At 47.2% G+C, this 25,933-nt stretch overlaps 1 protein-coding gene across 1 annotated transcript in view; it reads left to right on the top strand.

The window, feature by feature from the left end:
- Positions 1-817: 817 nt before the first annotated feature.
- PRICKLE2 (prickle planar cell polarity protein 2) overlaps positions 818-25,933 on the top strand; it is a 102,448-nt gene continuing 77,332 nt past the window's right edge. The window contains exons 1-2 of the mRNA XM_062500836.1: positions 818-859; positions 1,119-1,204. Coding sequence (XP_062356820.1) covers positions 818-859; positions 1,119-1,204 — 128 coding nt within the window. The remainder of the gene's footprint in view (positions 860-1,118; positions 1,205-25,933) is intronic.

Raw genomic sequence — 25,933 nt, forward strand, 5'->3', positions numbered from 1 at the left:
CCCCACGGATCCCAGCTCACATCCCCACGGATCCCAGCCCACAGCCTCACGGATCCCTTGTTCACATCCCCACAGATCTCTTGTTCACATCCCCACGGATCCCAGCTCACAGCCCCATGGATCCCAGGCTCACAGCCCCATGGATCCCAGGCTCACAGCCCCATGGATCCCTTGTTCACAGCCCTGCTGGCCCACAAGTAGCTCTGGGAGGACAGTTAGCTCCAGAGCTGTGACAGGTGCTTTTTGTCCCAGTCCAGCATCTCAGGTCGCAAATATATTTCCTGTGAGAGTTTTTCCTGGACTCTTGCTCGTGTTTGTGGACTAAATCTGTTCTCCTTGAAGAGGAGATCAGACGCCCGGCAGGACCCCTGATGATTGTCCCTGCCTGTGCCAGTAAATCCTCCTGCACAGCACAGGTAACCTCAGCGTGCGCCCCGCAGCCCTGTGAGCCGCACCTCTGCTCAGCTTCTTTATCACCAGCCAAGCTCCGGAGAGTAACGAGGACACTGCGCTGCCCGCTCCAGCCCCGGCCGAGCGCGGTGCTCCCGAGGGAGCGCGGAGAGCCCCGGAGCGGAGCGATGACAGCGGGGCGGGGCAGAACCGGGCCGGTCCGGGCGGGGGGTGAGAGCCGGTCCGGTCCGTGCCGGGGCGGTGCCCGCCCGGCCGAGGGCGGGTGAGGGGCGGGCTGCGGCCGAGGGGCGGCCGCCGGGGGGGCGGGACGGGCCCGGACGGGGCGGCCGCTGCTGGGCTGGGCCGGGCTCCGTTCAGCACTCGGGCTGGGCTGGGCTGCGCCGGGCTCCGCGCCGGGAGCGCTGCCATGTTCGGCCGCGGCTCCCGCAAGCGGCTCTCCAGCCGCTCGGTGAGTGCTGCGCGTCTCTTTCCCCTCGCCCCCCGCTCCGTGCTCGGCTCCAACCTGTGGCTCTGTCCCGGAGCCCAGCGGGTCCCCGCCGCCCCCGTGTGCCGCTTGCTCGGCGTTCGTCCCCGCTCCAGCCCTTCCCCTGCCCTCTCCCAGCCGTGCGGGTGCTTTTCCCTCGGGCGTGCCCCTTTCCTTATCCCTCGGGTGTCTGTTCCCGTCGCCCTCGTCCCGCAGCCGGCGCTGACTCTGCTGTTCCTTGCAGCTGACGGCGTCGGGGGAGCCGGAGCGGGGCCAGCCCTGCAACACCTGCGGGGACCAGTGCCCCGGGTTCGCCCTGCACAAGTGGAGGTAAGGCCCGGCGAGACCCCCGCTCATCATCGCTCCCGTCCCCCCTACGCTGGGTCCCATCGTGGCTCTCCCCTCCCAGTTCTGTGCGCATCCGGGGTGCAGGTGTGGCTGTTTTGGGAGTGCGTGTGTTAGTCTGAGGCGCGTTGCCCACCCCCGTGGAGGGGGTTCTGAGGACTCGGGTGTGCCAGCCCCACACCTGTGTGCCAGTCCCATACAGGTGTGTCCGTGGCTGCCGCCGGTGCGGAGCGCAGCAGGATCCAGATGCGGGACTGGGGTAACTGGTTTGGTAATTACCAATCCCCGCTGCGGTCAGGAGCCCGTCCTGCTGCTCCGGGTCGTGCCGGGGGCTGAAGCCGCCCTCACCTGTCAGGGACAGCCGGGGTGGGGTGGGAAGGGAAAAATGGGGCTGAAGGGGTTCTGGCGGTCTGCACCAAACCGCTGTGTGAAACTCCTGCCTCCCCTGTCAGTGATGTCAAGCAGAGATTCAGCTGTTGGAATGGATAGGGGTGTGTAGGAATGAACAAGTACTTTTGGCTATTTCTGTTGTGTCTCTTTGCGAAGCTGACAGTGCCGGTGCCTGCTAAGCACAGCAAGCCCTGACCTTCTCCTGGGTCACCCCCTTCTCCCCTCCCCACACGTTCTGCTGCCTCAAAATGAGTTCCTGCTGATGGGCGATCTGGGACTTGGTGATATTAAATCCGGGCTATGGGTTCTGGGAGCTCTACACAGTCTTATTAGGCCAGGGAGCCCTTGGCGACCTTTTAACCTTATTTTTCAGGGTATACCCTTTTCTCTAGCATCTGCTGTGCCTGGCGTTCCTCCCAGCCTCTGCCCTACTTCTGGGAGCTGTGTCTCACCAGATTAAGGCTTGGATTCAGAGCAAGGGGGGGATTGGTATATTCCTGTGAGTTGCATCTTAATGTTTAGCCTTGCAAATCATTGTTCCCTTTGGCATTTGCTCCAGGGTGTGGTGGGACGTGTTCCATAGGCTGAGCTCTGCCCTGAGGGATGCACAGCAGCAGGTGGGGCTTGCCGTGGTCCTCAGGCTGTCCCGGGTTTCCTCGTGTCCCCGCAGAGCCGCTTTGTAATACTTAAAAGTGTCAAGGAGAACTTTCGAATGCAGGATAAGAAGAAAAGCTGTGGTCACCAGCAGTGTTTCTCTCCTGCTCCAAGGACTTGTGAGGTGCTGTGCTTCGTTTTTTGTTATGTCAGAAGGTACAACTGTGCAGTAGCTTTTGAAAAATTAAGTTAATTTTGGTAGCATCCTACCAGAGACCAAGTGGCCCAGCAGGAGGGGCAACAGCTACCTGGAGAGTGTCAGATGAGAGGGATGTTGCAGCTCTTTTCAGGCTGTGCCCCCTGCACTGGCACACTGTGCCTCTGGGCCACATCCTGCCAAACCCCATGTGCAGGAGCCTCCAGGACTACCCATAACTATCTCCTTGGCTGAGGAACCCCAGACATGGGAGAGGATTTTTGCTGAAACAGTCTGGATTTTTCCGGCAGCTTTCTCTCAGGAATGAAGTGGTTATGTCCCCCGGGGGCAGGAGAAGGATGGGGCCCCTTTAGGCATGGGTAGGGTCAGCCCCCAGAGGCATTGCAGCCCGTGTGCTCCGGGTATGCATCCCACTGAGCAGGTTAGACCTTACACCAGGACTCGATGAGCTGAGAGCCCTCCTGCAGACATTCCCATTTAATTGCCTTGATGTAAGAGTAATTACGCAGTTAAACCAAATAAAGGCAGTCTATTTGCCAGAACACAATAGAGAGGAAATGCGTTCATTTTTTACTAGCCAGTGGTCCATTAATGCCAGGAATAGGTAAGCAGGCAAATTATTCTCAGTAGTTTGTAGGTTGAAAATGTGCTGAGGAGCCTGTGCCCTCTGTGCTGGAGATGTTGCAGTCACTGATTGGTGGGGCTGCTCACCTGAACGTGCAGAAGCAAACTGAAAGAAAACAAGGAGATCCTCAGATTAAGGGTATAAATCCAGATCAATTGACCAGTAGAGACTTGTAAGGCATTTTATAATCCTTTGACAGCGGAGTTTTGCTGATGAACGTAAATGGGATGTTTTTACTTCAAAGATGCAGAGTGGTGATAACGCTTTTGGGAGACAATTTACGAACTTGCAGACACTGAAGCCATTACTGAGACAGGCATTGTCTATACCTAATTGTGCTGGACTGTGTATTTTCTATTTACCTGTGATTTGGGCAGGCACTCCCTCAGTCAGGCAGACTGCTTTGTTAAATGAAGATTCCTGTGCTCCTATGTTGCCTTAAAAGCCACTTTTCTCAGAGATGGCTCTGAGCATTTGTTGAATTTATCATTCCTGGAAGCACAGGCATGCTTCCTGAGACAGGGAAACCTCTTGAAAATAAATTATATTCTGCAGAACAGTTTTCAGAATAAACCTGGTCTCTGTACTGCAGGTGATGTGCAAAATGAAGATTAAGGGGATTGTTTGATAATTAAATAACGTCTCTGGTTTTTGAAGTTTGTTTATGAATCTTCATAATTTTGCTCTGAAATTATAATCCCACGTTCTATGTAGTGGGTGAATTATCCTGTTGCAGTGTCAGTATATTTAAAGATAATGTGGTGGAAGCAAGGAATTGAAAACACCTCGGTTCAACTGGAGCCCAACTAGATCCTACGCCTCTACTCCCTCAAAGCTCTCTTCTGCACACCACAGATCCCTGCCTCTTGTTATAAGGCAGAAATTCAATTTTTAGTTTTAAATCATTTAGCGCAGAAGAGGAAAAAGTAAGTGGTTTGTCTGAGAAGGCTGAAGATTGAATTCCACCCTCCTTGGACACAAAGTCCATGAAGACACAGCTGTCAAAGTAAAACCAGTAAAACCCTGAATTTCTCATGGCCTGAGCAGAAAAACGACTCCTTCCTCTTGTCTCATTGCTTTCTGCTGTGGTGGGTTGTCAGCAAAGTGCAGAAGGACTGAGTTCATCTGTGTGGGCTCCAGTCTGGAAGATAGAAAGGGCGTGCACGTAACCAAATCCTCATTAATAAAGGTGGCTTTGTGTGGAAAAAGGGAAATCAAATTCAATAAAAATTGAACTCCTCAGGAGCCCGGTTGCTGTTTTCTAATCAGATCTGCATTACATTAAACTGTGTGCCATTCAGCTTGTTAACAAGCTTTGGCATTAAATAAAGCTGTCAGTGAGTTTGGTGAATGAATAGCCATTAGGAGAGTCTTTTGCATAATGTCTTACAGAGAAAAGCCTTCGAGGGAGGTGGTCCAGGAGTGGGGAAGGGAATTTATAACCTAGTCCCGGTGCAATTAGTGTGAATATGCAAACCTTAAAGGTGACAAATGGTTGGCTTTTGCTGCTGTTAAACTTACTGGGAAGAACTAATTTCAGATTTATTCTGGGTGAAGTAAAATTACAGTCTTAGTGCAGTTGAAATAGTGAATCCTTGGTGTGGGGAGATTGGCGTGTGTTTAGCACACGGAGCCATGGTTTGCTTGCTCCTGGAGAACGCCTTGTAAATTACTCTTGCAGTTCAACAGACCCTGCTGTTCCCTGCTCTCTGCCTTCTCCAAACCTGCCAGCTGAAATCATAGACCCAGGTTTCAGGATGGTATTTGAGCTTTGGCCTGAGGAAGGAGGGATGTACCACCTGGTTTGCAAAGCCTGCAGAGACAGTGGCATACGGCTGGTTTCTGAGGGAAGGAATTTGGATGCTGAGACAGAGAAGACAATTTTAAAAATAGAGTCTGAAAACCTTTGGAGAAGTCTTTGTTGCCATAGTTATTCTTCTGGTTTGCAGAAGGATTTGAAAAGCAGTAATAAACATGACATAAAGACAAAGACTGGTTTGCCAGGGTTTTAGTTTCAGTGTGAGATTATGTGTTGCATCTTTTCTTGGAGCATCTTCTTCCTTGCATACATCATGCAGTCTTTGTCCCTTGAAATCACATTTTGCCAGGGGAGAGATCTGCTTCTCTTCATGCATTGCTGTCTCACGTCGTGCTCTTAATATCAGTGGTGTGTGTTTATACAGCACACAGTGCCTGGCCCTTGCCTTCCAGGGCAAATTTATGTGACCTAATGTAGTATTCAGTAATATTCCATATTAACAAATTTTGCTGCATACAGTTGTTTCGAGCATTTATTTATTTTCATAACTCGGCATCTTGCTATAATCTACTGCAGTCAGTCCCGCTGAAGTCTGATCTCATCTGGCCTTGTTGGATCAGGGAACATCTGCAAGGACAAACTTTTTGTTTTCTCAGGAGAGATCTGCCTGGAGATGCCAGGTGATCAGCCCAAAGGGTTGTGATTGACCACTGGATCACAAAAACCTATGGACAAGGAAAAGAGACCCATGTTAAAAGACAGTGACCCAAAATGAGGTGGTGGACCAGAAGCCTTGTGATGTTTGATATTGTTGGTGATGGTGCACAAGTCACTTTGCAGCTCCTTTCTCTGCCTTGTTGACTGTAGGCAGGGAGTTTCTGTGTCAGTGGATGTTTGTTTTGTTTGTGTGTTTGTTCAGTGTCCAGTGCTCTGGAGATTGCTGTGCATGAGCAGTGAGAGCCTGTGTGTGTTTGCAGCCTTTGTCTGTATTCCTACAGCTCTGATCCTGCCCATGGGAGGTACACCACAGCAGGCTCCTGTATGCATCCCTGGGTGCCTTTGGGTCTCCAGTTTGATGCCTAGCTCCTCATCCAGAGAGCAGAAACAAAAATATTTGTAACACAGCACATGAACGAGTAACACTGAATTCTGAAGCATTTGTTTCTACTTCCAAATAAAAAAAAAAGTACAGATTATTGCTTCCATATGTTTTCAACATTTTTCATAGGTTATGTCTCTTGCACACACACACTCCCAGCTTTTCCCTGGCATGAATAACAAGCTTTGTGCCTCTCTTCTTTAGGATTCAGATATTCTGTGCTTCCTCGCATATTTATTTGAAAGGATTTGGAGATGTGAGAATAGGCTGATGGGAGAATATATTTATCTTGAATAGGCTGATGTTCCTATCACTGCCACAGTGAACTGTGCTGGCCTGGAAGGTTTTAGAAAATCATAATTTTGCTGAAATGGGCAAAATTTGGCCAGTGTAGGTCTAGCCCAGTGCAGATCCATCACAGCTCCTGAGGCGAGTCCCTAAGGGACTCCAGAGGGCTAAGGGTGCTGCTATCCTTAGGGAACCTGTACCAGACCCTAGGGGTGAGCAGGAGTCACCTGCTTCCCAAGTATACTGTGACCTGGCAGAAGGGATGCAAAAAAAAAACCAAAAAACCAAAGTTGGTTTTGTTTGCTGATTTTAAAGCCTTTCACAAAGCAGTTGGTATCATTAGCTTGTTTTTAATTTATTTTTGTGGGCTTATTTGGCAACGGGTTCAGAAAGGAGAAGCCATTCCCTGCCAGGTTGCCCTCAGCCCCTGTGCCCAGGGTGGTGTGGTGTGGGTGGCTGCTGAATGCACTGGGGCTCAGCTCAGGAGGATGCTGCAGTGTGCACTTGGCATCAATGACTTCAGCGGTCCTGTTTTCTTACACCTGCAAGGTTAAACACTTGTGTGTTTGGAAAATCAGGTTCTGTGGTCGTTTGGGGCTTTCTACCCCCATGGTAATAGGGAGAGCAGGGGGAATGAGTGATGGCTCTTGCTGCTCCCCCTGTTCCAAGAGCAGCTCTACCAAGGGGCAGCCAGGCTGTTGGGATGGGGGTTTGGATGGATTGTGGTGTAGGTATCAGCTTTATCCTGCCCTGGGACAATTTTTTTCCTACATGAGTGCACAGTTGCTTTTAAGGAACTCCTAACCATTTTTCCTGACTTGTGGGTTCAATTTCTTTGTGCCCTGCTGCTGAAACAGCACTTGAAACAGCACTTAAAACAGCCAAGACTGATAAGGTATCCTGTTTGTGTTGGCTGGGAGACACAGTATTCATATTACCAGAGCATTACAATGTCAGAGGCAGTGTTGTCCCTGGCAAAAAGCCTAAAATAAATTCTTTAATTTTTTGTATGAGATGTACAAAAGAGCAGGTGAGGTATGTGCTTGTTTCCGGGCAAGCCCAAGGAGCCTGTTTGAAGTCCTTTACAAGCCACTCAGGATTGTATTGCAAGAACTCAAAGGAGTTTGGACACTTGTTGATTGAATTTCAGCTGAGCACAGAGCCCTGCTCTGCAGCTGCTCTAACTGAAGCTGTTCTGCCCAGCTCCATTGCCACTGAGCTGCCAGCAAAAGCCAGAAAAGCAGAATTTCTCCTAGGGAACAGGCAGTGTGGGTAGATTTTCTGTCTGTTTTGAAGTGGCCTTGTGCAATTCTATTTTTATGAACGGTGTGAAAAAAATGCTTATAAGCTGTTGCGGGATTTGGGCTGATTTTGTGGGGTTTATTCTGTTTCTGGTGTGATTGTGAATTGTGACACTCATGATGGATAGCTATCTGCAGAGCAGACACACTGAATTCTGAGTTTGTGTGATATTTTACTTTGAAACAAATAATTTTAATATTTGGTCCGGTTGCTTTTTTTTTTTTTTTTTTTTTAAATGACTACAGCTGCTTCTTGGTATGCAAAGAGTAGAATGTGACCTGCCTGGTATGTCTGAGTGGGGTTTGCTATCCCAAAGGCAGAATTTGGCTGCTGAGTCCTTTCCTGGGCCACACTGCCCGACGCTGGCAAAGCACGGTTCCCTCATGGAGCCTTTCCAGATGGATTTACCCGAGAGAGACCCACAAAACTTGGAAGCAGGATGGATTGGCTTGCATTGGGATCTCCTAGAAGCAGCCACCCATTAGTGCTGGAGGCTGTGGTCATGGATTTGGGAGCTGTGATTTAGTGGGACGTGGTGAACTGATGTAACAGCTCAGTGCTACTGGATGTCTAAGGTCCTGAGCTTCCCGTGCATCCACCCAAGCCCAGGGAAATGGGTTAAATAGCTTGTTGAAACCTCTGCTGAGCTGCTGAGAGGGAGGTGGGAGATGAAGAGTTGCCCTGGTGCTATGACATGCAAAGCTGAGCTGTCATCCCTGCCGGGCATCCTTGTCCCGGTGCTGCGCGTTCCTGCCTGCCCTGCGCTCAGACCCGCGCTCCCCCGGGATGTGTCCCGCTCTTCGGCGGTGCCGTGTGCCGTGTGCCGGGCGGGCACCAACGCTCCTACTGCTTTATTTAGAGGGTTTGCAACAGGCCTTTGTCACCGGCGTGGCGTAAAAGGAAAAGCTGCCGCTTTGGTGGGATAAGGGCTGGAAGCCGGGATCCCCTGGAGAGGGCTGACGCCCGCTGAGCGCTGCCCTCCTCTTTGTTGCTCTGGGCTGTAGAGGGTCTGTTCAGTGTTTTTCAAGAGTTTATTGGGTTTTGTTCTTTTTCTGTTTGCCTTTAAAAAGTCAATCTGCAGTCTTTTAGACTTTTTCAAACACACTCTCCCCCTCTCCCCCCACCCAGTAATCCATCCCTATTGCACCAGTGAGTCACTCTTCAAATAATGCATTGCGTTTTCATTGTCTGGCTCGTAAGTCTATCACCGACTTTAAGGATGGCCGATAGTATCAGCTGAGACCTTTGGCAGCTGGCTTTGCAATTTGTGGTGCTCGTTTGGGTATTTGTTTTTTTCTCCAGTGAATAATCTCCCGGCCGAGGGGTGGAAAGCCGAGGACTCTTCCTGCTCGTAGCATCTCTGCGGTCACTATCTAATGTTGGAGGAATTTGTAACATTAGCAGAATTGTCTGATGTGAGGAAAACTAATTTCAGGGTAAACCTCATGAGCATGGCTGTAAAGAACATTTTTGTCATGCTTGCAGACCCCAGACACGCATCAGTGCAGCCCCAATGGCCAGAACGGTTCTCAGTACCCCGGTGCCTGGGCCAAGAGGTATACAGAAAACTCGGGGTGCTCCTCTGTGCTGCTGGAGAGGCTGTTTATTCCCACGTGTGGCTCTGCTCTTCACAGGACCCTGATACCAGACCTTATCAATTGGAGAGCTCAGCGTGACAATTGTTATTCTCACTGTGGAGGGAGGCACTTTGTACTCAGCCATTGCAGCAAATATTTCATCCCCTACCCATTGCCCTTGTGTGGATGCTGCCGCTGCAGTGATAAAAAAACATAATGGCTGCTCTTGCTGATAAGGGGAATATATAAGTATAATTATTGAAATCCCTATGCAGAGCTGTGTGGATGGATGGATGGATGGATGGAGAGTCCCTCTCCCTGTGAGGGGTTTCTGTTGCTCTGGAGCCTGTTGGGGAGAGCAGGAGCCTACAGCTCCTGGCAGCTGAAGTGGGAGCTGCTCAGATACAGCTGTGAGCAATTAGTAAAGGATGTCTTTTTCCCTCCCTCCACTTTCTTTCCTCCCCTTCTCTTTGAAACCAAGTCACAGGCTCCAGGGAGTCCAGAGAAAAGCTCAAGCAGTTCAGGTTTGAGATGCTCCTGGACCAGCATGAAGGTGGCCACTTCGTATTCCAGTGGCAGGGTGAAGGTCTAAGGAACCAACCCAACCTTGCAGGAAGCATACTGCAGCCAAGGAACCAGAGATTATTTAGATCAAGCTAACAAAAAAATATTTCCATGGCAGCAGTAACCATAGGAAACCTCCCCAGCATGTCTTGGGTGGTTCCTGTTTCTCTGCCTTCATCTGTTTGCTTTGCAAGTGGAGGACTGGTTGCAAGTGCCCCCAGTGTCACCAGGAGTGGCCCGTGAGCCCTGCTGTCCCCAGGGGCTTGGCAGCCACACTAGGGGTTGTGTCACTGCTCCTTGCTTTCTCTTTTGCTCTAGTTGGTAAAAAGATGCTTTGAGAGGCTTCTTTAGATGCCATAAAGTCCCAGAAGTCTCTTTACCTGGTGTCAGCTCACGAATGTGCATTTGATCCTTAAATACCCAAGGCATAAAAGCAAATTGTCTCCCAGGGTCCAATTCTTCTTCTTTTCTATAGTGTCTTAGAAAGATGCTTTTATATTCCCTCTGGCTCAGCTAGTGATGCTTGGCCTTCAACCAAGACAGGGAATCTAGGACAAGAATCTGTGAGAAGAGCAAGATGAGAAGTTATAAAAAACCACAGCATTTTGTTGGCAGGAAAAAAAAAAAAAACGCTGGTAAAAGACTTTGTTTAAAAAAATAATCTGGAATATTTTTGATCAGATTTATGTGGACACATTTACAGGAGGGTGTAAGAGGAGGCTTGTTTTCCTGGGTAGTGCCTCCTCTAGGAAATCCAAGCTGTGAAGTGAATACAAATGCTGGAAATGGAGAGGTTTTGCAGTGAGTCACTGGAAGGGATGAGGAACCAGTTGTTCTGGTGTGACTGTGCTGATCGAGGGGACAGGGACAGGGTGGCTGCATGGAAGCACCTGGGAGCTTGGGCATCTCAAGCCACACACAAGGGTGCTTGGAGCCCCCTGTCCCCCTCCCACCCTCCGAGGGCAGTGTGGAGGTGTCCTCACAGAGCTCTGTGAAGCAGATGGGCCCTGCTTGCAGAGCCGAGGTATTGCACAGAGACAGGTTAAAAAAAGACGTCTCCTTCTGTGGGAGCGTGACACAGAGAGGGAGAAAATACATCGTGGTACCAGTAACTGGGGTTTTGATGCTTGTGGAGCAGACAGTGCTGCTCTGACTTCTCCAAGCTGTTGGGTGTTTGTTGTGCAGGGTTTGCTCTGTGGAGAAGGACCTGGCTGTTTTTTGCCTTGGGTGGAGCTGGAGCCCTGTGCAGAGATGCTGCTGGGCAAAGTGTCCCCTATCTTGCCCTGATTTAGCAGATTAAATAATCCCTGTTTTTGCAAAACCCCAGCTCTACCAAAGTCAGACTTTTGCTTCAAATTACACGTTTGAAGAGTAGCAGCAGGATGGGGAGAAGGCTGATTCCCTTTCTCTTCTCACCTGTCAAACAGTGGGAGCACTCATTACAGTGCTGTGGCTGGGCCATATTATCTGTGTTCAGTGCCATAAAGGCCACGTGTCTAAAGTGCAGCCCCTTTAAATGTCAGATGTGAGAAGAGCTGTGACATGAGAAGACAATAAGAGCTAATATTCCAAAGTCAGGTTTGTGCAGCATAGCTTGGATTTTTAATATCAAGTGCATAATTTATTACAAGGTGTAGCAGTTTGAAATACATGTATTTGAATATGTTTTAATATTATCTTTCCTTCCAGTAGCAGGAACAATGCTACTTTACAATAGAAAAATTATTTCATATTGCCACCACGTGACAGTTTCAGGTTGTACCTCCAATAGATGTGTGGTTTGCTGAAGTGTGAAGGCTATCTGATAAATGCCTGGATAATAAAGCTGTATTGTTTGTTCTGATCTTCTTTTGTCATTTTCTAGTATATAAATAAAACATTTTCAGATTGTACCCCATGCAGTTCCAGCCCAGACTTATTTACTTTCTGATGATGTAACTTGGAAGAGACATGAATCTTTCAGTCTGACAGGAGAAATCTGGTGGCATCATTATTGCATGTTGCGTTAATAAATATTTTCCTAAGAAAAGTTGTAAGTATTTAAAGAATATTTTTAAACAAAGAAGCATTTGTCTCATGTACAGCAGAGGGCACTCGGCATCGCTGCTGTACTACTCTGCTGCTGCTCCAGCTGCCCAAAGGGGAAAAAAATCCCTGTTCTTAAATTAGAGTTTGCAGAAATGAAATACTCTGTGTGTGTGTTTGCTTATATAGGGGTGTGAGTGTGTATATAAAAAGACACAGGGTGGCGTACATATAAAAATAATCCCAGTGCATAATGTAAAACTTAAATATTCGTAGTGGTTGCTGAAGTTAGGTGAAGCACACGTTGTGTTGATTAATGCTCTGCCTGCTGTTACACTGAGCTTCAGAGGGGACTGAAGTGTGCTGAGGGGAGAAAATGAAGAGGCCCTGGCTAGTGAAGGGTTGCAGTCTTCATCTTCTTGAAGGCACAGTCTGCTGACAGCCTAGGATGCTGGGAGCTACCCGAGCAAAGGAAAGATCTTGAAAGATGGGTAATGTTGGAGGGTGCGGAATTAAGAGTCCTTCTGTCAATAGAAGCAGCAGATCTGGGGGTTTGGGGATTCTGTGCTGGAGTTTGCTATTCTGAGGTCTCATTCCCAGCAGCACTAAAGCTTGTGGAGTTGCAAGGCTCTCATGAAAATCCCTGAGATTGTTCTTATCCTTGCCATAGAAGTTATCTGTGTAAGGAAATTTAAAATACTGAGGTTTGTACCTGGAGCAGGAAGTGGCTGTATCTCCAAGGATGATGTGGAAGGGCTGGATGCTGGCTGGAGCATTGTTAGTTTGAAGATGAGACACCTTGCTAGGGGAGGGACCCCATCCTGGAGGTGCAGATGTGTGAGCTTCATGGTCCAGAGCTGATCACAGAGACTGGAGCCATCTCATCTTCTGTAATGAGTTTTTTTCCAATAAAAATGGACTTTTTTTCATTTTTGTTCCATTTAGCTAATTGCTCAGACACTGCCAAGGTACTGCCAAAGTGTGTTTCTAGTTTAACTCTTAGTGCACCTTGTGGTTTTCTTTGAAGAGGGAATAAAGAACTCAAAAGCCAAGTCCTTGATCAGCTTTTGGCTGCATTATAGTGCTGTTCAAGTATTCTGGGCAGCTGGATTTTGTGCCATGCTTTGGGTGACGTGTTTAATGGTAAAACCATCTGGTGCCATAGTGAATTTTCAGATTTTAGTAATTAATTCAAGAGGAATTCACATTTACTCCTGTCTCCCCTAGTGAGCTGCTTGGGCTTAATCTAAATCTCTCAAAGCAGGGCTCCTGCAAGAGGCTGGAAGTGTCAACGCCGTTATATAAAATGTGGGCCTGGTAACAAGAATGAGAGGGCATGTGGTTCAAGATAACCAGTTTATGCAAAATACACAGCTGGGTGGATTTTGCTACAGAGTATCTGTGGAGTGTAATGATCAGAAAAATATGGAAATGCTGGAGGGGCTTTATAATAATGGGTACTAATTATGATGACATGGATTTGGGTGGAAGGGAGTAATCCAAGATTACAAGAGTAAGGTTTTTTTTTAAAGTAGCTCCTGCTATATGGGAGGGCAGCAGAGCTCCTTGTTACACGGCTTAAAACAGCCTCTCCGTGGGATTGTTTGCCCTTGGCTGGTTATTTCACAAGGGCTTGCTGTAGCTCAGACATGACATACGTGAGAAATTTAAGGATACAAGCTGGCCCACGTGCTGCAAAGCACCTTCTCACTAGGATAAAGATGCTGTTGTATCATTGTGCCTGGGTAATTAGTTTTCTGGAGGTGTCACTGGAGCTGGGCTCTGGGATATGTGGTGTTTTGTCCCATTGTGGTGATTCCTGGATTGTGTGGTTTTGGGGCTGTGAGAGCAATATGGTGCTGCCACCACCAGTTGGATGCTCCTGCCTCTTCTGCTGGGTTGGGAGGTACTGGAGAATGCTGCTGGGGAATGAACTCTTCCAGCTCTGGGATTGGGATCAAAAGCAAATTGCAACACAAGAGTCTGGAGCACAGGACCCTGGTTTTGCCCAGCTGGCTACAGGTTTTTGGGTAGGAGCTCACATGTAGAACATATCTGCTCACGCTGCTTGGCTTTTCCCTTCTTGTAAGGCTTTGCTAGTCATTTTTCAGTGCTGACCATGTCACAGTGCCTTGGACTTAGCACACGAAGTGCCTCAGGCACCCATGTCCTTGGGAAGCAGTGGTTGTGAAATGTTTTGTTGTTGTTAAAGGCGATGTGGCAATGCAGATTTTGAAAAGCTGCACTTGTGAATTGTCCAGCCCTGTGCTGGAGACCAGCAAGCCTTAGGCCTCACCTTTGCCAGTGTCAATAGAAATGAAACTATTTAAATACACAGTTAAAATATGTTGTTATGTTAGCATGTGGACCTCCATGTAAGCTTGCTCTTTAACTAGATCAATTAAAGGACCCCCATGGAAGAGATGTGGAAGGTTGTTTAAAAAAAAATAAAATCTCAGTCTTAGCTGCATGTTTGCTGCCAAATGGATTTTGGTCTGAAGTGACAGGCGTAGAGGCACCTGGGTTTGGGGGATTTATCTCCACTTAAGGACTCCAAAATCTTGTAGGCAGTGAGAAGAACTAGGTTAAAAAGATGCTGCATGCTTCCTTTCAGAGGATGAAATCCAGCTGCCCTGTGTGCTGGCACACAGTGCCCCAGCCCTGGTAGCAGAGGGTCGTTAGCAATGCCTAGCACATCGTTGTGGTTCTTTTCCAGATGATCCGGGAGCTTGAGTAGTTCATAAAAGGAGTGAGTAGCCAAATGGACCAATAAAAGGAATTTGTGGAAAGGCCCGGTATATTTTATGAAGAAAGAAATGGATCCTCTAATGTGAGGGTTGTGTCTTGTAAAATTTTGCAGAGCTGCAAGTGCTGTTAAACACTGGCTTCCTGCTCCAGCCGCTCATTTGAGTGCATGCAGCAACTGCTGAAACTTTCCTTTTGACCTGAACTCTTCCAGTCCTGGAGTGAAATCCTGACCTCAGGGAAGTCATGTCATGAATTTCCCAGGGACCAAGAATGCGATCATCAGTGTGAGACCTGTGATAAAAGTCTTTGAATGAAATTTGTCTGGCCTTTGTGGGATTTTTTTAGGCAAGGTGAAACACAGCTTTACATCTTCTTAACACTCTTTGATGGCAACAACAGCAGCTGGAAGGCCAAAATTTGGCCTGACCATGGATATTGCTGGGAAATGGCTTAGTGTGATCCAGGAAAAATGAAGCTGTTTGGATGTGAGCGATGAGTGAGTTTGCAGAGTGAGACGTTCCATGCACGGCGGTGCTTCCAACAGTGGTAACCCAAGGAGTGAAATTTCAGCCCAGTACAGAGGGCACACCAAGGGTGATCAGTGATTTAAATCCCACCTCCACCAAGCTGTTTAAAGGGTTTGAAGCTGGCTGTGGCACAGGGATCTGGAGTGCCCTGCCAGCTCACATGGCACCATCCACAGCTGCAGAGATCTCGTCTCGCCGTGCCACCCTGAATGCTGTAGGATGGGGTGGCAGCAAGTGAGGCACAGCATCACTGGATGTGTCATTGAAAGGATGGGCAGAGAGCTGCAAGAAAGCAGAAAACAAAGATCTGATTCATTGTTTTCTGTGTCTGCACAGGAGTGCCTGCAGCTTTGACCTTGATGCTAGCCGACCTGTGAGATTTTCAGCTAAGCCTTTTTTAGTATTCTCCTTATGTAGTTTGAATTTATTCCAATGGACTGCAGTGATGCATTGGTGTTCAAGCCAGGCTTGAGCTTCTTAACTGATAAAAATTTGATATGATTCTTCTGTCTTGGCCCCAATAAGCAAAGCTGCAGAGCTTAGCTAATCTTACAAGATTCCCTGTCTTTTTGTTCTGACATCTTCTGAGAATGGTTTCTGCTCTACCCAGACTTCAAATTAGGACAAATTCCAAATTTCCAACCTGTAATTAAAATTTGGCTTCAAAATCAATGGCTTTAGTCCTAAATGCTGAGCAGAGAGAAATTTTGGGTTGTGTCCCTCTGCAAAATGACCACAGAGATGATACTTGCTGATGTGTGGCTTTTCACTGAGCCAGGGATGGGGTGACCCCAGCTGCAACTTAAGAAAAGAGTCCAGATTTTAAGGAAATGGCATTACACTTCACAGTCACTGGAAGTCTTTACAGTCGAGGGAGGATAACCTTTGGAGATGATTTGGTCATTCCCAGTTCTGGAGAACTGTCTTTGCTGAGAACTCCTCACTGGGAGTGCTCAGCTCCCCTTCAGATTCATGGGAATATCATGGTATCTCCTCTTGTGTATATCCATCTTCTTGAGCAGAGATGCTCAGAGAAAGGGGCTGTGGGACTGAATGAAGTTGCCATGCTTTTGGCTACCAGGCCCCTTCCTGTGAGCCTTCTCAAAGGCAAGGGTTGGGTTTTACTGCTGGAGCTTGGCTGCTGCTCTCACTTTCCCCATGGCCACCTCTTGAGGGGATCGATGGTTGGTTTTGGCAGAACTGTTTTATTTTGTGCTTGGAAACACAGTGATCTCAGCTGTGTGTAGGTCTGCATGAGGCTGGGTATTAGAACTGCTTTGATGTCTGCACTGATATATCTTAAGGCAGCTCAGGATGATTTTATGCAGTAGCCCTAAGGTGCTTACACAGAAGAAGGTGCATCAGAAATGTAAATTCTGTTTGAGGACAGATTTTCCTCTGCTGTTCTCTCTCAATTCAGGATGAGGCGGTAAAAATGTAGCGTTTAATTAAAGTTTGTAAAGGTTTGGAAATGAATTGCCATAAACATAAAAGATGTAATCAAAGTCTGCCTAATCCCCACCTTAAGGGCACGTTAAGTGCAGAAGGAGTATAGCGTGTTGGAAACCAGGATTGAAAAGCGATGAGGATTTGGGAGCAGATCTTTTCTACCTGAAGCTTATAAATTATTTTACTTCAGGCTTAGGGATTTAAGACATCTATGTGCAATAGGAAGCCACGTAGCAGCCCAATTCTCAGTCAGCACAGCTGGGATCATTCTACTGAGTCATTTCAGCTACAAATCCATACGGCACAGCCTGTGACGTGCGTGTCTGGACGGAGTGTGACGTGGGAATCATTCCTCAGTTCATCACTGAGCAGGGGGCTGCTTCTCTGAAGTCAATAGGTAATTGGATAAAAACACCTAACAGGTTTTCATTGTTGGAACAGAACTGAATGAAGGGGATGTGGCATAGTGTCAGCTGGGGAGTTGGGCTTCCTTGGCTGCAGAGATGCTTTCTGCCATCTCCAGCTTCAGTCTGAATTTAAAAAAAAATAAAATTTCAACCAATTTTTATTCCCGAAAAACTCAGCAGGAACCAAACGCCATTATCTCACTGAGATTTTTTTTAACCTGTGACATTATTTTATTTCTCTCTAGAGAAATAAAATCAGGACACGTTGGAACTGTCTGGCTCCAGTTGCCATTCCCCTGTATCTGTGGGAGCCAGGCATCCCAGAGATCTGATTTTTCCTGCTGGACCCTTGGGCTGTTCTTCAGCAGAGCCATATCAGCAGGACCATGCCATGGTTTTGTTTTGCAGTTAGTGATATTTCCCATGGTTTGGGTAGAAACCAGGCTTTGCTCTGTGGTCCAGCTGTGATTCTTGTGATTTGTATGGAAATCAGGAATATTTCTCTTGGTGGAGAAAGAGCAGAGAGGTGTGACCAAAACCCCAGCTAAACCCATGTCTTGGGACACTTTGCTGATAGCAGTAGAGCTTTGCATTCTTTGGGACCAAGGCTTGAGGATGTGAGATGGAAAGGGCTGCAGGGAGTTTGCTCTCATGGATTATGGTGGAGGTGGTGATGAAGCCTTCAAGGAGCAGAGGCAGTGGTTGGGAGTTGATGGCGGCATCAAGGAACCAGTAAAGGATTAACTTATCCTCTAAATGACAAGGAGGAAAAAGGAAAGGGGCCAAAATACTGGTGGCAGAGCTGGAAGCAGCCTGGGTAAAGGTAAAAGCAGTCCCATGTCTTATACTGCAGGGCCCCATGGAAACGGAGAGGGCTTTCTTTTTCTGTTGAATTGGGCTCTATGCCAGGTGAAAGAAAACATTTTCCCAACACCAAATGGAAAAATGCAAGGCAGACATCTTAAATGAACTGTTAAAGGAATAGAGCCATGAAAAGAATACGTTTGCTGTGCACTGGGGTTATGGATTTAACAGATTTTTTACTATATGCGACCTTTGCAGTTTGTAAAAAGTGAAATCTGCTGCACAAAATCAAATTGTGCTCAAGGCTGAAGGCAAACCTCAGGTTTCATCGCTGTTCGTGGCCTCAGCTTTGCTCAGGAGAAATGGACAGCTTGTCTCTGTCCTCAAATCTTGCTGTGATTTTCCTTTCCCCTTTAGCCCTCTCCTTGCTCTTCCTACAGATCATTGGCAGTTTTGCTTGGGCTTTAAAATAACCCAGGCTAAAAAGTGCAATCTGCATTTCAGCGATTTTTGATTACACCCACGTCCTATATTTATTGTCGTTTAAATCATCTGTGTTAGTTTGAGATGTGTTTCTTGTGAGCAAGGCAAAAAAACCATGACTCTGTTGCTAACTGTTGCTAAGGGAAAGAAGATATTTATTCATCAGAGCACTTCTTCAGTACTGCAAGGATGGTAGCCATAGAGGAGGCGTGGAAGGAAAAGAACTGCTATGTATTTAAGCCTTTCTGTTATTATTGTTGGACTCTTGCCATATCTACTGATGGTCAGCAGATGTCTTTTTTCTCCCCTCCCAACACTGTGCATCTTGGGTTGGAGGTGCAGTTTGGGTTATGGTGCAGGGCAGCTGGTCCCAGGAGCCTGGTGTGAAACCCAGAGGTTTCCTGGAAAGATCCACAGGGCTTTGGAGAGCCCATGGTCCCACAGGCATTACGAGGCTCCTGTGTTTTGTAGCTCTTTCCCCTCACTCTCTCCGAAGACACTTTCTTCTTCCTGGCTTCAGAATGTCTCTTTTTAAAATCCCATCAAATCAAAGCCACCAAGAGCCAAAAGTGATGCACATGGCTGTGTTCTCTCCCTGGGCTGATGCTGGGGGATGTGCAGCAGTGCTGTTAGCTGGCTCGTGCCAAGGGAAGACGTTTTCCTTTCAGCTGTCATAGCAACAAGAAAATAATGTTTTGATGGGGATCAAATTAAAAATTAAATTTGTCTCTTTCCTAGTAAGCGAATTGCTCACTCATGAAAAATATAAATCACTTTGATCAGGGTAGATGTCTTTTTAAGGACCTCTGTGAATTTCCAAAGTGATTCTGCAAATGCCTCATGCCACATTATGTCTCTGCTGGGTTTACGTAGAGTGTCCCATGAATCTGAGCTTTATTTAGTGCTAGGCTTGGGTTGAAAAACTTCCTTGATAAAACTTCCTTGGTGTGTTCATAACCAGCTAAAGCACTTAGGGGAGAAGTGGGGAAACAGGTCTGAAAAGTGTCTGGAAGCAAAAGGAGTGACTTGTCAAATGTAGCATTTCTATGTTTTCAACTAAAAAAACAGACAAGCAAACATCAATTTGGTGGTTAACAAGATGCTCTGGTTCTTGGAATGCAGAGGTGAACACAACCTGAGAGTGGAGAGGAGCGGGTGAGTCAGGTTATTGGGAGTGTCTGTGACAATGCTGGGGAGAGAGCAGTGTGACAGTCTCTCACATGTATTCCCACACTCGAAGTATTTCCAGTCTGGGGACTTTCTAAGCCATGGTGATTTCCAGGTATTAGGTGTCCCTGCATGCCTCTCTGTCCTGTAAGTTATCCTCTTCCTTTGAGCCCACATGGACTTCTGGCATCCACAGCATCACTGGCCATGGCTTGGTGCCCTGCATGGGACCATCTTGCTGAGGTTACTCTGAGCCCAGGGAACTTCCTTCAGCAAGGTCGCACCATCCAGGGGGGGAAGCAGAGGAGGGACAGGGAAAGATCTTCCCAGGCTGCCCACAGGTTCTTGCCAGCCCCAGAGCTGCACTGATGGCCACGTTTCTTCTCAAAGTAGTACTTGGAAGATCGAGCAAGTTGTATCTCTTTCCCTATTGGCTTATGGTATAACAGCAGTTGCAAATTTACTCAGCCTATTTAATTCTCTCATCAGTGTATCTGTAATAAAGATTCCTGATAGATAAGGAAGAAGCTTTGTGGTTGGATGTAGAGCAAAAAAAAAGGAAAAGGTTTTTCTTGGAAAGCATTTAAACATCACAGGCATTCTTCTGCAGAAATGAACAGCCCCCTGTCCAACGTTGTGCAAATAATTGGGTTTGTTTTGTTCAAAAGACATCCTGGTAGCTCAGATGCTTAGATGGTTTGTGGATGTAACCAGGTTGTTTGACTGCATGAATGACTCTGACCTGACATCTGCAGTGCAGTACAATATATTGAAGGCTGCAGAAGTCCATGGTGCTTTGATTGGAAGTGATCTCCCAGACTTTGGTGACAGAGGGAGGCCAGGAACTTCCTACACATCATATGGGCTCTACAAAGTCAGGCTGTCTGTGAGAGGGGCTGTCCCTTTGCCATGTCCCTTCAGCTGCCCTTGAGACAGACTCTGGCTCTGGCTTTCCAGATGCAGGGGAAGAGGGAGAAACCATCCAGAAAATATCCAGGTTCACATTTTATACAAGTGACTGGTGGGCTTTGGGACATCTGAGTTTTCCAGGTGCCCAGGTCTTGGTGTAAAAGTGGTGACTTTGTGTAATGACTGTGCCACACTCTCACACACTCAGATACACACAGACAAACACGTAGACACACTCACACACACTCCCCTTATGTATTTTTAAAAGCAATACTAAATTACATATATAAATGGCAACATCTGCTACAGAAGCCTGGTCCAGGCAAATTACTGCTTTGGAAAGTCGGTGCAGATCCTCCTGTGATTCACTTTTGTGCTTGCCAGAGGCACATCATACCCACAGCGCTTTTTTCCAGCTATGATAGGTGTGTCTTCTTTCTTTTACACCCACATAAAATTCCTAAAATAAGAGGAGTGTAAAAGGGAAAAGTAACTGGAGTTTATTTTCCTCTGGAGTCCATGGGGCTCTGGAAGTTATTATTAGAGGTGAAGTCATCACAGAGGAGGCTGTAGCCCTCGGGGAGGGGTGTGGGCGATGCTGCTCTTGCAGAAAAGAGGGGTGGTGGCAGCAGTGGAGTCCTGGGCCAAGGGGACACAGGCACCAGTGGGAAGGCTGGAGAAATCTCTGTCTACACCTTGTCCATGATTTTGGCTAGATTGGAGACAGTGTTCTGCTGTGTGTCCCTCCTCCAGTGTGGTGGCACTGGCAGCAGAGCAGAACTGCCCTGGGTGCTCTGAGCTCCACACGCTGGCAGCACCATCCCATCTCTGGCTTAAAGTGCCCACACCACTCTGGTAGCTGGATGGAGCTATTCTTTATTTTTACTTCACGTAAAAGAGAGTTGGATCCTTGTTACCTAGGAAACCAGCAGTCCTAATTATAAGGAGTTTGATTCACTGAATGTAAAAAGCTATATGATTCTCCTTTTTCTCTCTAAAAAAAAATAGGAATTAAAAATGCATTTCATGAAATGATAACTCTATACCCTAATGTAAGGGTAATCTTGTGTGTTTTCTGTGTGAGTGGTGTCCTAGAAATACAGAAAATGACAGTTCTGCTGTGTCTGTAATGGTGAGCCAGGCTGGGGTCAGCAATACTATCCTTTGCTGCCCACTGCTTGTGCTGAACCGTGGCTGTCTTCAGGCCAACACTGAAAACAAATCAAAATCATTGCATTCTCTACGATTTTTCTTTGGGGGAGTGGGGAGTTGGGTTTGGTTTGCTTTTGGGTGGGGTTCTTTTTGGTTGGTTGGTTGGTTGGTTTTGTTTGTTTGGTTTGGGTTTTTTGGCTGTTGCATCATGTGCAACATGAAGAGAGGAGATAAAGCCAGAGGGCAGGAGTGAAAATATCTCCTGCCGGGAACTCCAGATTGCAGCCAGGCAAAAAGCTCAGCACTGCTTGGTGCAGAAAGGATTAAAGTCTGTGCAGGGCTTATGAATAGCCCCATTGAGCAACTGCTGGCCTGGAAGCTAAGCAGTGGCTAAAGTGTTTTGTCAGATCTGCTGGAATTTGTATTTTTCAGACAGAAGTGAAGTAATATTATGGTTTACAGCAAAACAGGATGCAAGTCAATATGTAAATGCTGAATAAAGAATGTTGCGTGTGTGCAGAGTGGCCTTTGCAAGTGGTCTCAGAGTTCATCCTCCCCAGTGCTCTGTCCTTTGAGAGTAATAGCTGAAAGCTCCAGAAATTAGGGAGTGTTTTCTGCCTTGGCTTTCTGGCTTCCTTTACTTGAAGCATACAGCAAGGGGACCATCCTATGCTGGTCAGAGCATTGGCTGTATTTGGGTCAGGAAGGTTACCAGGAGGACAGAGATTTGTACATGGAATTGATTCTTTTTTTCCATTTTTAGAATGTGCTTAGTGCAGTTTGAAGCTAGAATTTGTCTTGCAACACAGATATTTCAATCCTGGCTTGAAACTGTAGCTAAGAGGAGAGCATTTAATACTTGCTAAATCCCTATTTCAAATAAACATGTGAGAGAGCAGCTTTCTGGTTTATTGGTGAAGAAACAAAGCTGATATTTTAGAATGTATCCAATTAAATTCTGCAGAATGGGCTCTCATGGGAGGATAAATATGTTTAGAGCCATGTCCCTTCAAGCATGAGAAGCAGGGACTGATGAAGAGGTGTTTAGCTGTAATTTCACCCGTGGTTTTGACAAGGACTTTTTCCAGCCCTGGGTGTGGTTGCTGATATCAGAGTTGGGAGTCTGTTTTCCACCAGGGAATGGCTGGTATGTTCTGGTTATATGGCATCATGGAAGGAGCAAGACTCATTGTGTTTCATTTATGCTCTGAGTTGATGATCTTAAGGGTCTTCTCCAACCTAAATGATTCTGTAATTCTGTGATTGCCACTGGGTCTGCATCATATGGATGAGAATCCAGCGTGGGAATGGGTTGGTGGGTCACAGCAGCTCAGGGGCTTTGCTGGGGAAGCCTGGGCTGTCCTGTGGTCTGTCTTCATGGGCTGCAGCCTCTGAGGCTCCAGAATCCCTCTGGCTGGGTGGCACATCCTGCTGTCTCATCAGGATGCTGTCCCATGAGAGCAAGCAACTCTGAACAACTTGGAAAGAGGCAATACTTTCTATCCAGGCCAGCCCAAGGGTGGTTTGATGTGCAACTGCACTTCAGTTTTCTCAGGATGATCAGCACTACCAGACACTCTTTTTAAGGCCTGGGGGAATAATTTGGGAGTGGAGAGGCAAGCATCATTCCCTGTTTGTAGGAGTGGGATAGGTGCCTGCACCATACCTGTGTGCAAATGGGATGAGGGAGCTGGAAACCCCAAGGATGCTCATTCTGCAAATGGTTTTCAGTTAATTGGGTCCTGATATCTGTGATTATGTGACAAATTTTGTGGTTAAAGTTGCATGCATGAACGGTTTATCAAAGGTAGCAGAACTGACTCCTGTGCTCCATATTAGGTGTGTGTTTCAGTGCCTCGTTGAATTGTAGAGAAAGCAGCTAACCCCAGCCACAACTTCAGCTGGGCTTTCCTGGACTGAAAGAAATTTTCAGCCTTTTAAATACATCAGGATTTTCACAAGACATCCATCTCTGGTTTTAAAAACCCATCACCATGGTATAGCCTATCAATGTCTGACAGCTGTGACCAGGTAAGAATTACCATGTCTTGAAGAGAATTTATGAAGCCACAAATTACCTTTTACCTCTTGAAAATTAATGCAATGCTAGTGGTTTTGGACTAACACAAAGGAGCCACAGTACTTTTTTCATTTTACAGTCAGCTTGTGACTGATATAATTTTTTAATGTACACCTCCCCAAATGTTTGGAATGTATAAATATATATTGCACATTTTAAAAATTATAAAAACTATTAGGCAAGAATAGCACATTAAAATGTATTTTACATGTTTTTCTTAGGCTCAGTTGGCCATATGTTAAAATAAACTTCAGCAACTGCAACAATTCTTGTTTGAGATTATGTCTTAATAAAAGAGTATGTGGGTGGTAAATACAAGCAGATACATTTCTGCACAGGAACTGGGATTCAGCTATTTTATATGATGCTTATCTAAACTATCCCCACTGAGCAGCTTCCACCTGCATCCTCTAGGTTAAGAAATGGTCCCATTCCCACTGGAGCCAGCAGGACCTCTCCAGTGGTATTGGTAGGATTTGCTCTTGCAAGGCTGTGTGTCCTGTCATGGCCGTGGGGTGGATGGAGCTGAGCAGCCTGTGCACCAGGAGCATGGTCCTCTGAGAGCACCTTAGAGCTCCTGCATCTACTAAAATCCTTGGTAGATACAGTATGGGGACAGCAGGCAGGAGCTGCAGAGCTCGGTGCCTCGAAGAGGCTGTCACATGCAGGGGCTGGATGCAGCCACTGGGAGCATCCCACCCTGTTCTCCAGTATGAGGTGGAATGGAGAGGATGCCAGGCAGGCTGGATAATAATTGTATTTTCACCTGACATTTTAGTAGTGAGATGCCATGCAGCAGAAGATGAACAGTTAAGTCTGCACTGAAGAAAGTGAGCAGTCTTCTGGTGTCACTGTCACCAGTCTGAGGGTTTTGGGAAGGGGACTGGCTCTACCTGGGGTCAGTTTAGGGTCTGTGACATCACCTTCTGGGGTGTTCTGGCCCCTCTGGCTCCCACCTCAATGCCAGACCCATCCCTATACTATTTATCTTCCTGCTGATCATTTACTTCACATTTATTCAGGATTTTACTCTGCAGGGTGTTTTAATTGGTGGGGCTGCAGCGTTGTTGAGCTAAACTCAAGACAGATGGTGCTTGATCGGGGACCACACACAGAGACCATAGAAATGGTGCTGGCCAGTCCAGCCAAGCACGGTCCTGTGTGGATACGGTGGGTGGGAGCCAGCCCCAAGTCCGGGATGCTTTGCTGAGTGGCCTTAAACACCTTCTGGAGAGGGGCAAAGGGAAGGGGCCATGCTGGATACAAGGGATAGCATCGCCTCTCCAGCTCACCCACCTCTGTTTTCCCCATGGAATGGAGTTTTTCATAGAAGAGCAGGGGAGAGTTTTGAAGGAGGGGCTGGAAGGGCCCTGCAGTGTGATGCTGAAGTGGTCTCTTCCCCTTGTAGGCAGAACAGGGAGCGAGGGCAATGCCAGGCAAAGAAAGTAATGCCTTACTTTCTGATGAGGTAACTGTGGCCAGGCAGCATTAGCTCAGTGCACCAGTTGCCATGGCATCTGGCACATGTTGGCATGAGGGCTGGGATAGCACTCTGCCCAAATGCTCAGACAGTTTGTCTCATTGCTTGGAGCTCAGGAAGGGGCATGATTCTCTACCAGGAGATCCCAAAACTTGTGTTCCTCTGCATCACCTGCCCCAGGACCCTTCAGGACATCACACAGCAGCCCAAGCTGTGTGGCTGTAGTGGTGCTCAGACAGTCACTGTATCAGGGTCTCTCTGCACACCCTGACAGCTCTTCCTGCTGTTGTGGAGCTGAGGACAAGGAAGGTGTAATCCTGGCTCCAGCAGGTGAAGCTCCTCACAGTGCTCACAGGAGTCTCTCAGAGGATGCTGGTAGAAGTTAAAGGGAGGAGCACTCCTAAGGGCTTATGAGGAGTGGTGTGAGAGCTGGAGGGGCTCAGTCTGGAGAAAAGATGGCTCACTCTCTACAACTCCCTGAAAGGATGTAGCAAAGTGAGGGTCAGCCTCTTCTCCCAGACAACAAGCAAGAGGAAATGGCCTCAAGCTGCACCAGGAGAGGTTTAGATTGGATATTGGGAAATAATTGTTCACTGAAAGGGTTGTCAAGTGTTGAACAGGCCCAGGGAAGTGGTTGAGTCATCATCTCTGAAGGTATTTAAAAGCAAAGTAGAAGAGGCACTCGGGGACATGGTTTAGTGGTGGGCTTGGCAGTGCTGGGTTAATGGTTGGACTTGATGATCTTGAAAGTATTTCCTGACCTTAACAATTCTGTGATTCTATAAACTTGTTCTCGAGATGATTACAAGCACTGTGGGCACATTTATATGGTGTCTGCTTTGCAGCTGGGCTTTTTTCCCAAGGTGTGTGGGTGCCCTTCCTTCAGCCCATGCACCAGCTGTTGGAGATGTAGGGCAGAGTGTCCTGAAGAGATGGCCTTGCAACTAAGAGCAATGTTGATGACCTCAGACCATGAGAGGCCATCATTCACCAGAGCCCTCTGATGAGATTAGAGATTTAACCTCTTGAATTTCTTGAGACCTCTGAAGAAGGAAGAAGCCACTGGTG

The sequence above is a fragment of the Cinclus cinclus genome, chromosome 12, assembly GCF_963662255.1.
Source record: "Cinclus cinclus chromosome 12, bCinCin1.1, whole genome shotgun sequence".
NCBI classification, from domain to species: domain Eukaryota; kingdom Metazoa; phylum Chordata; class Aves; order Passeriformes; family Cinclidae; genus Cinclus; species Cinclus cinclus.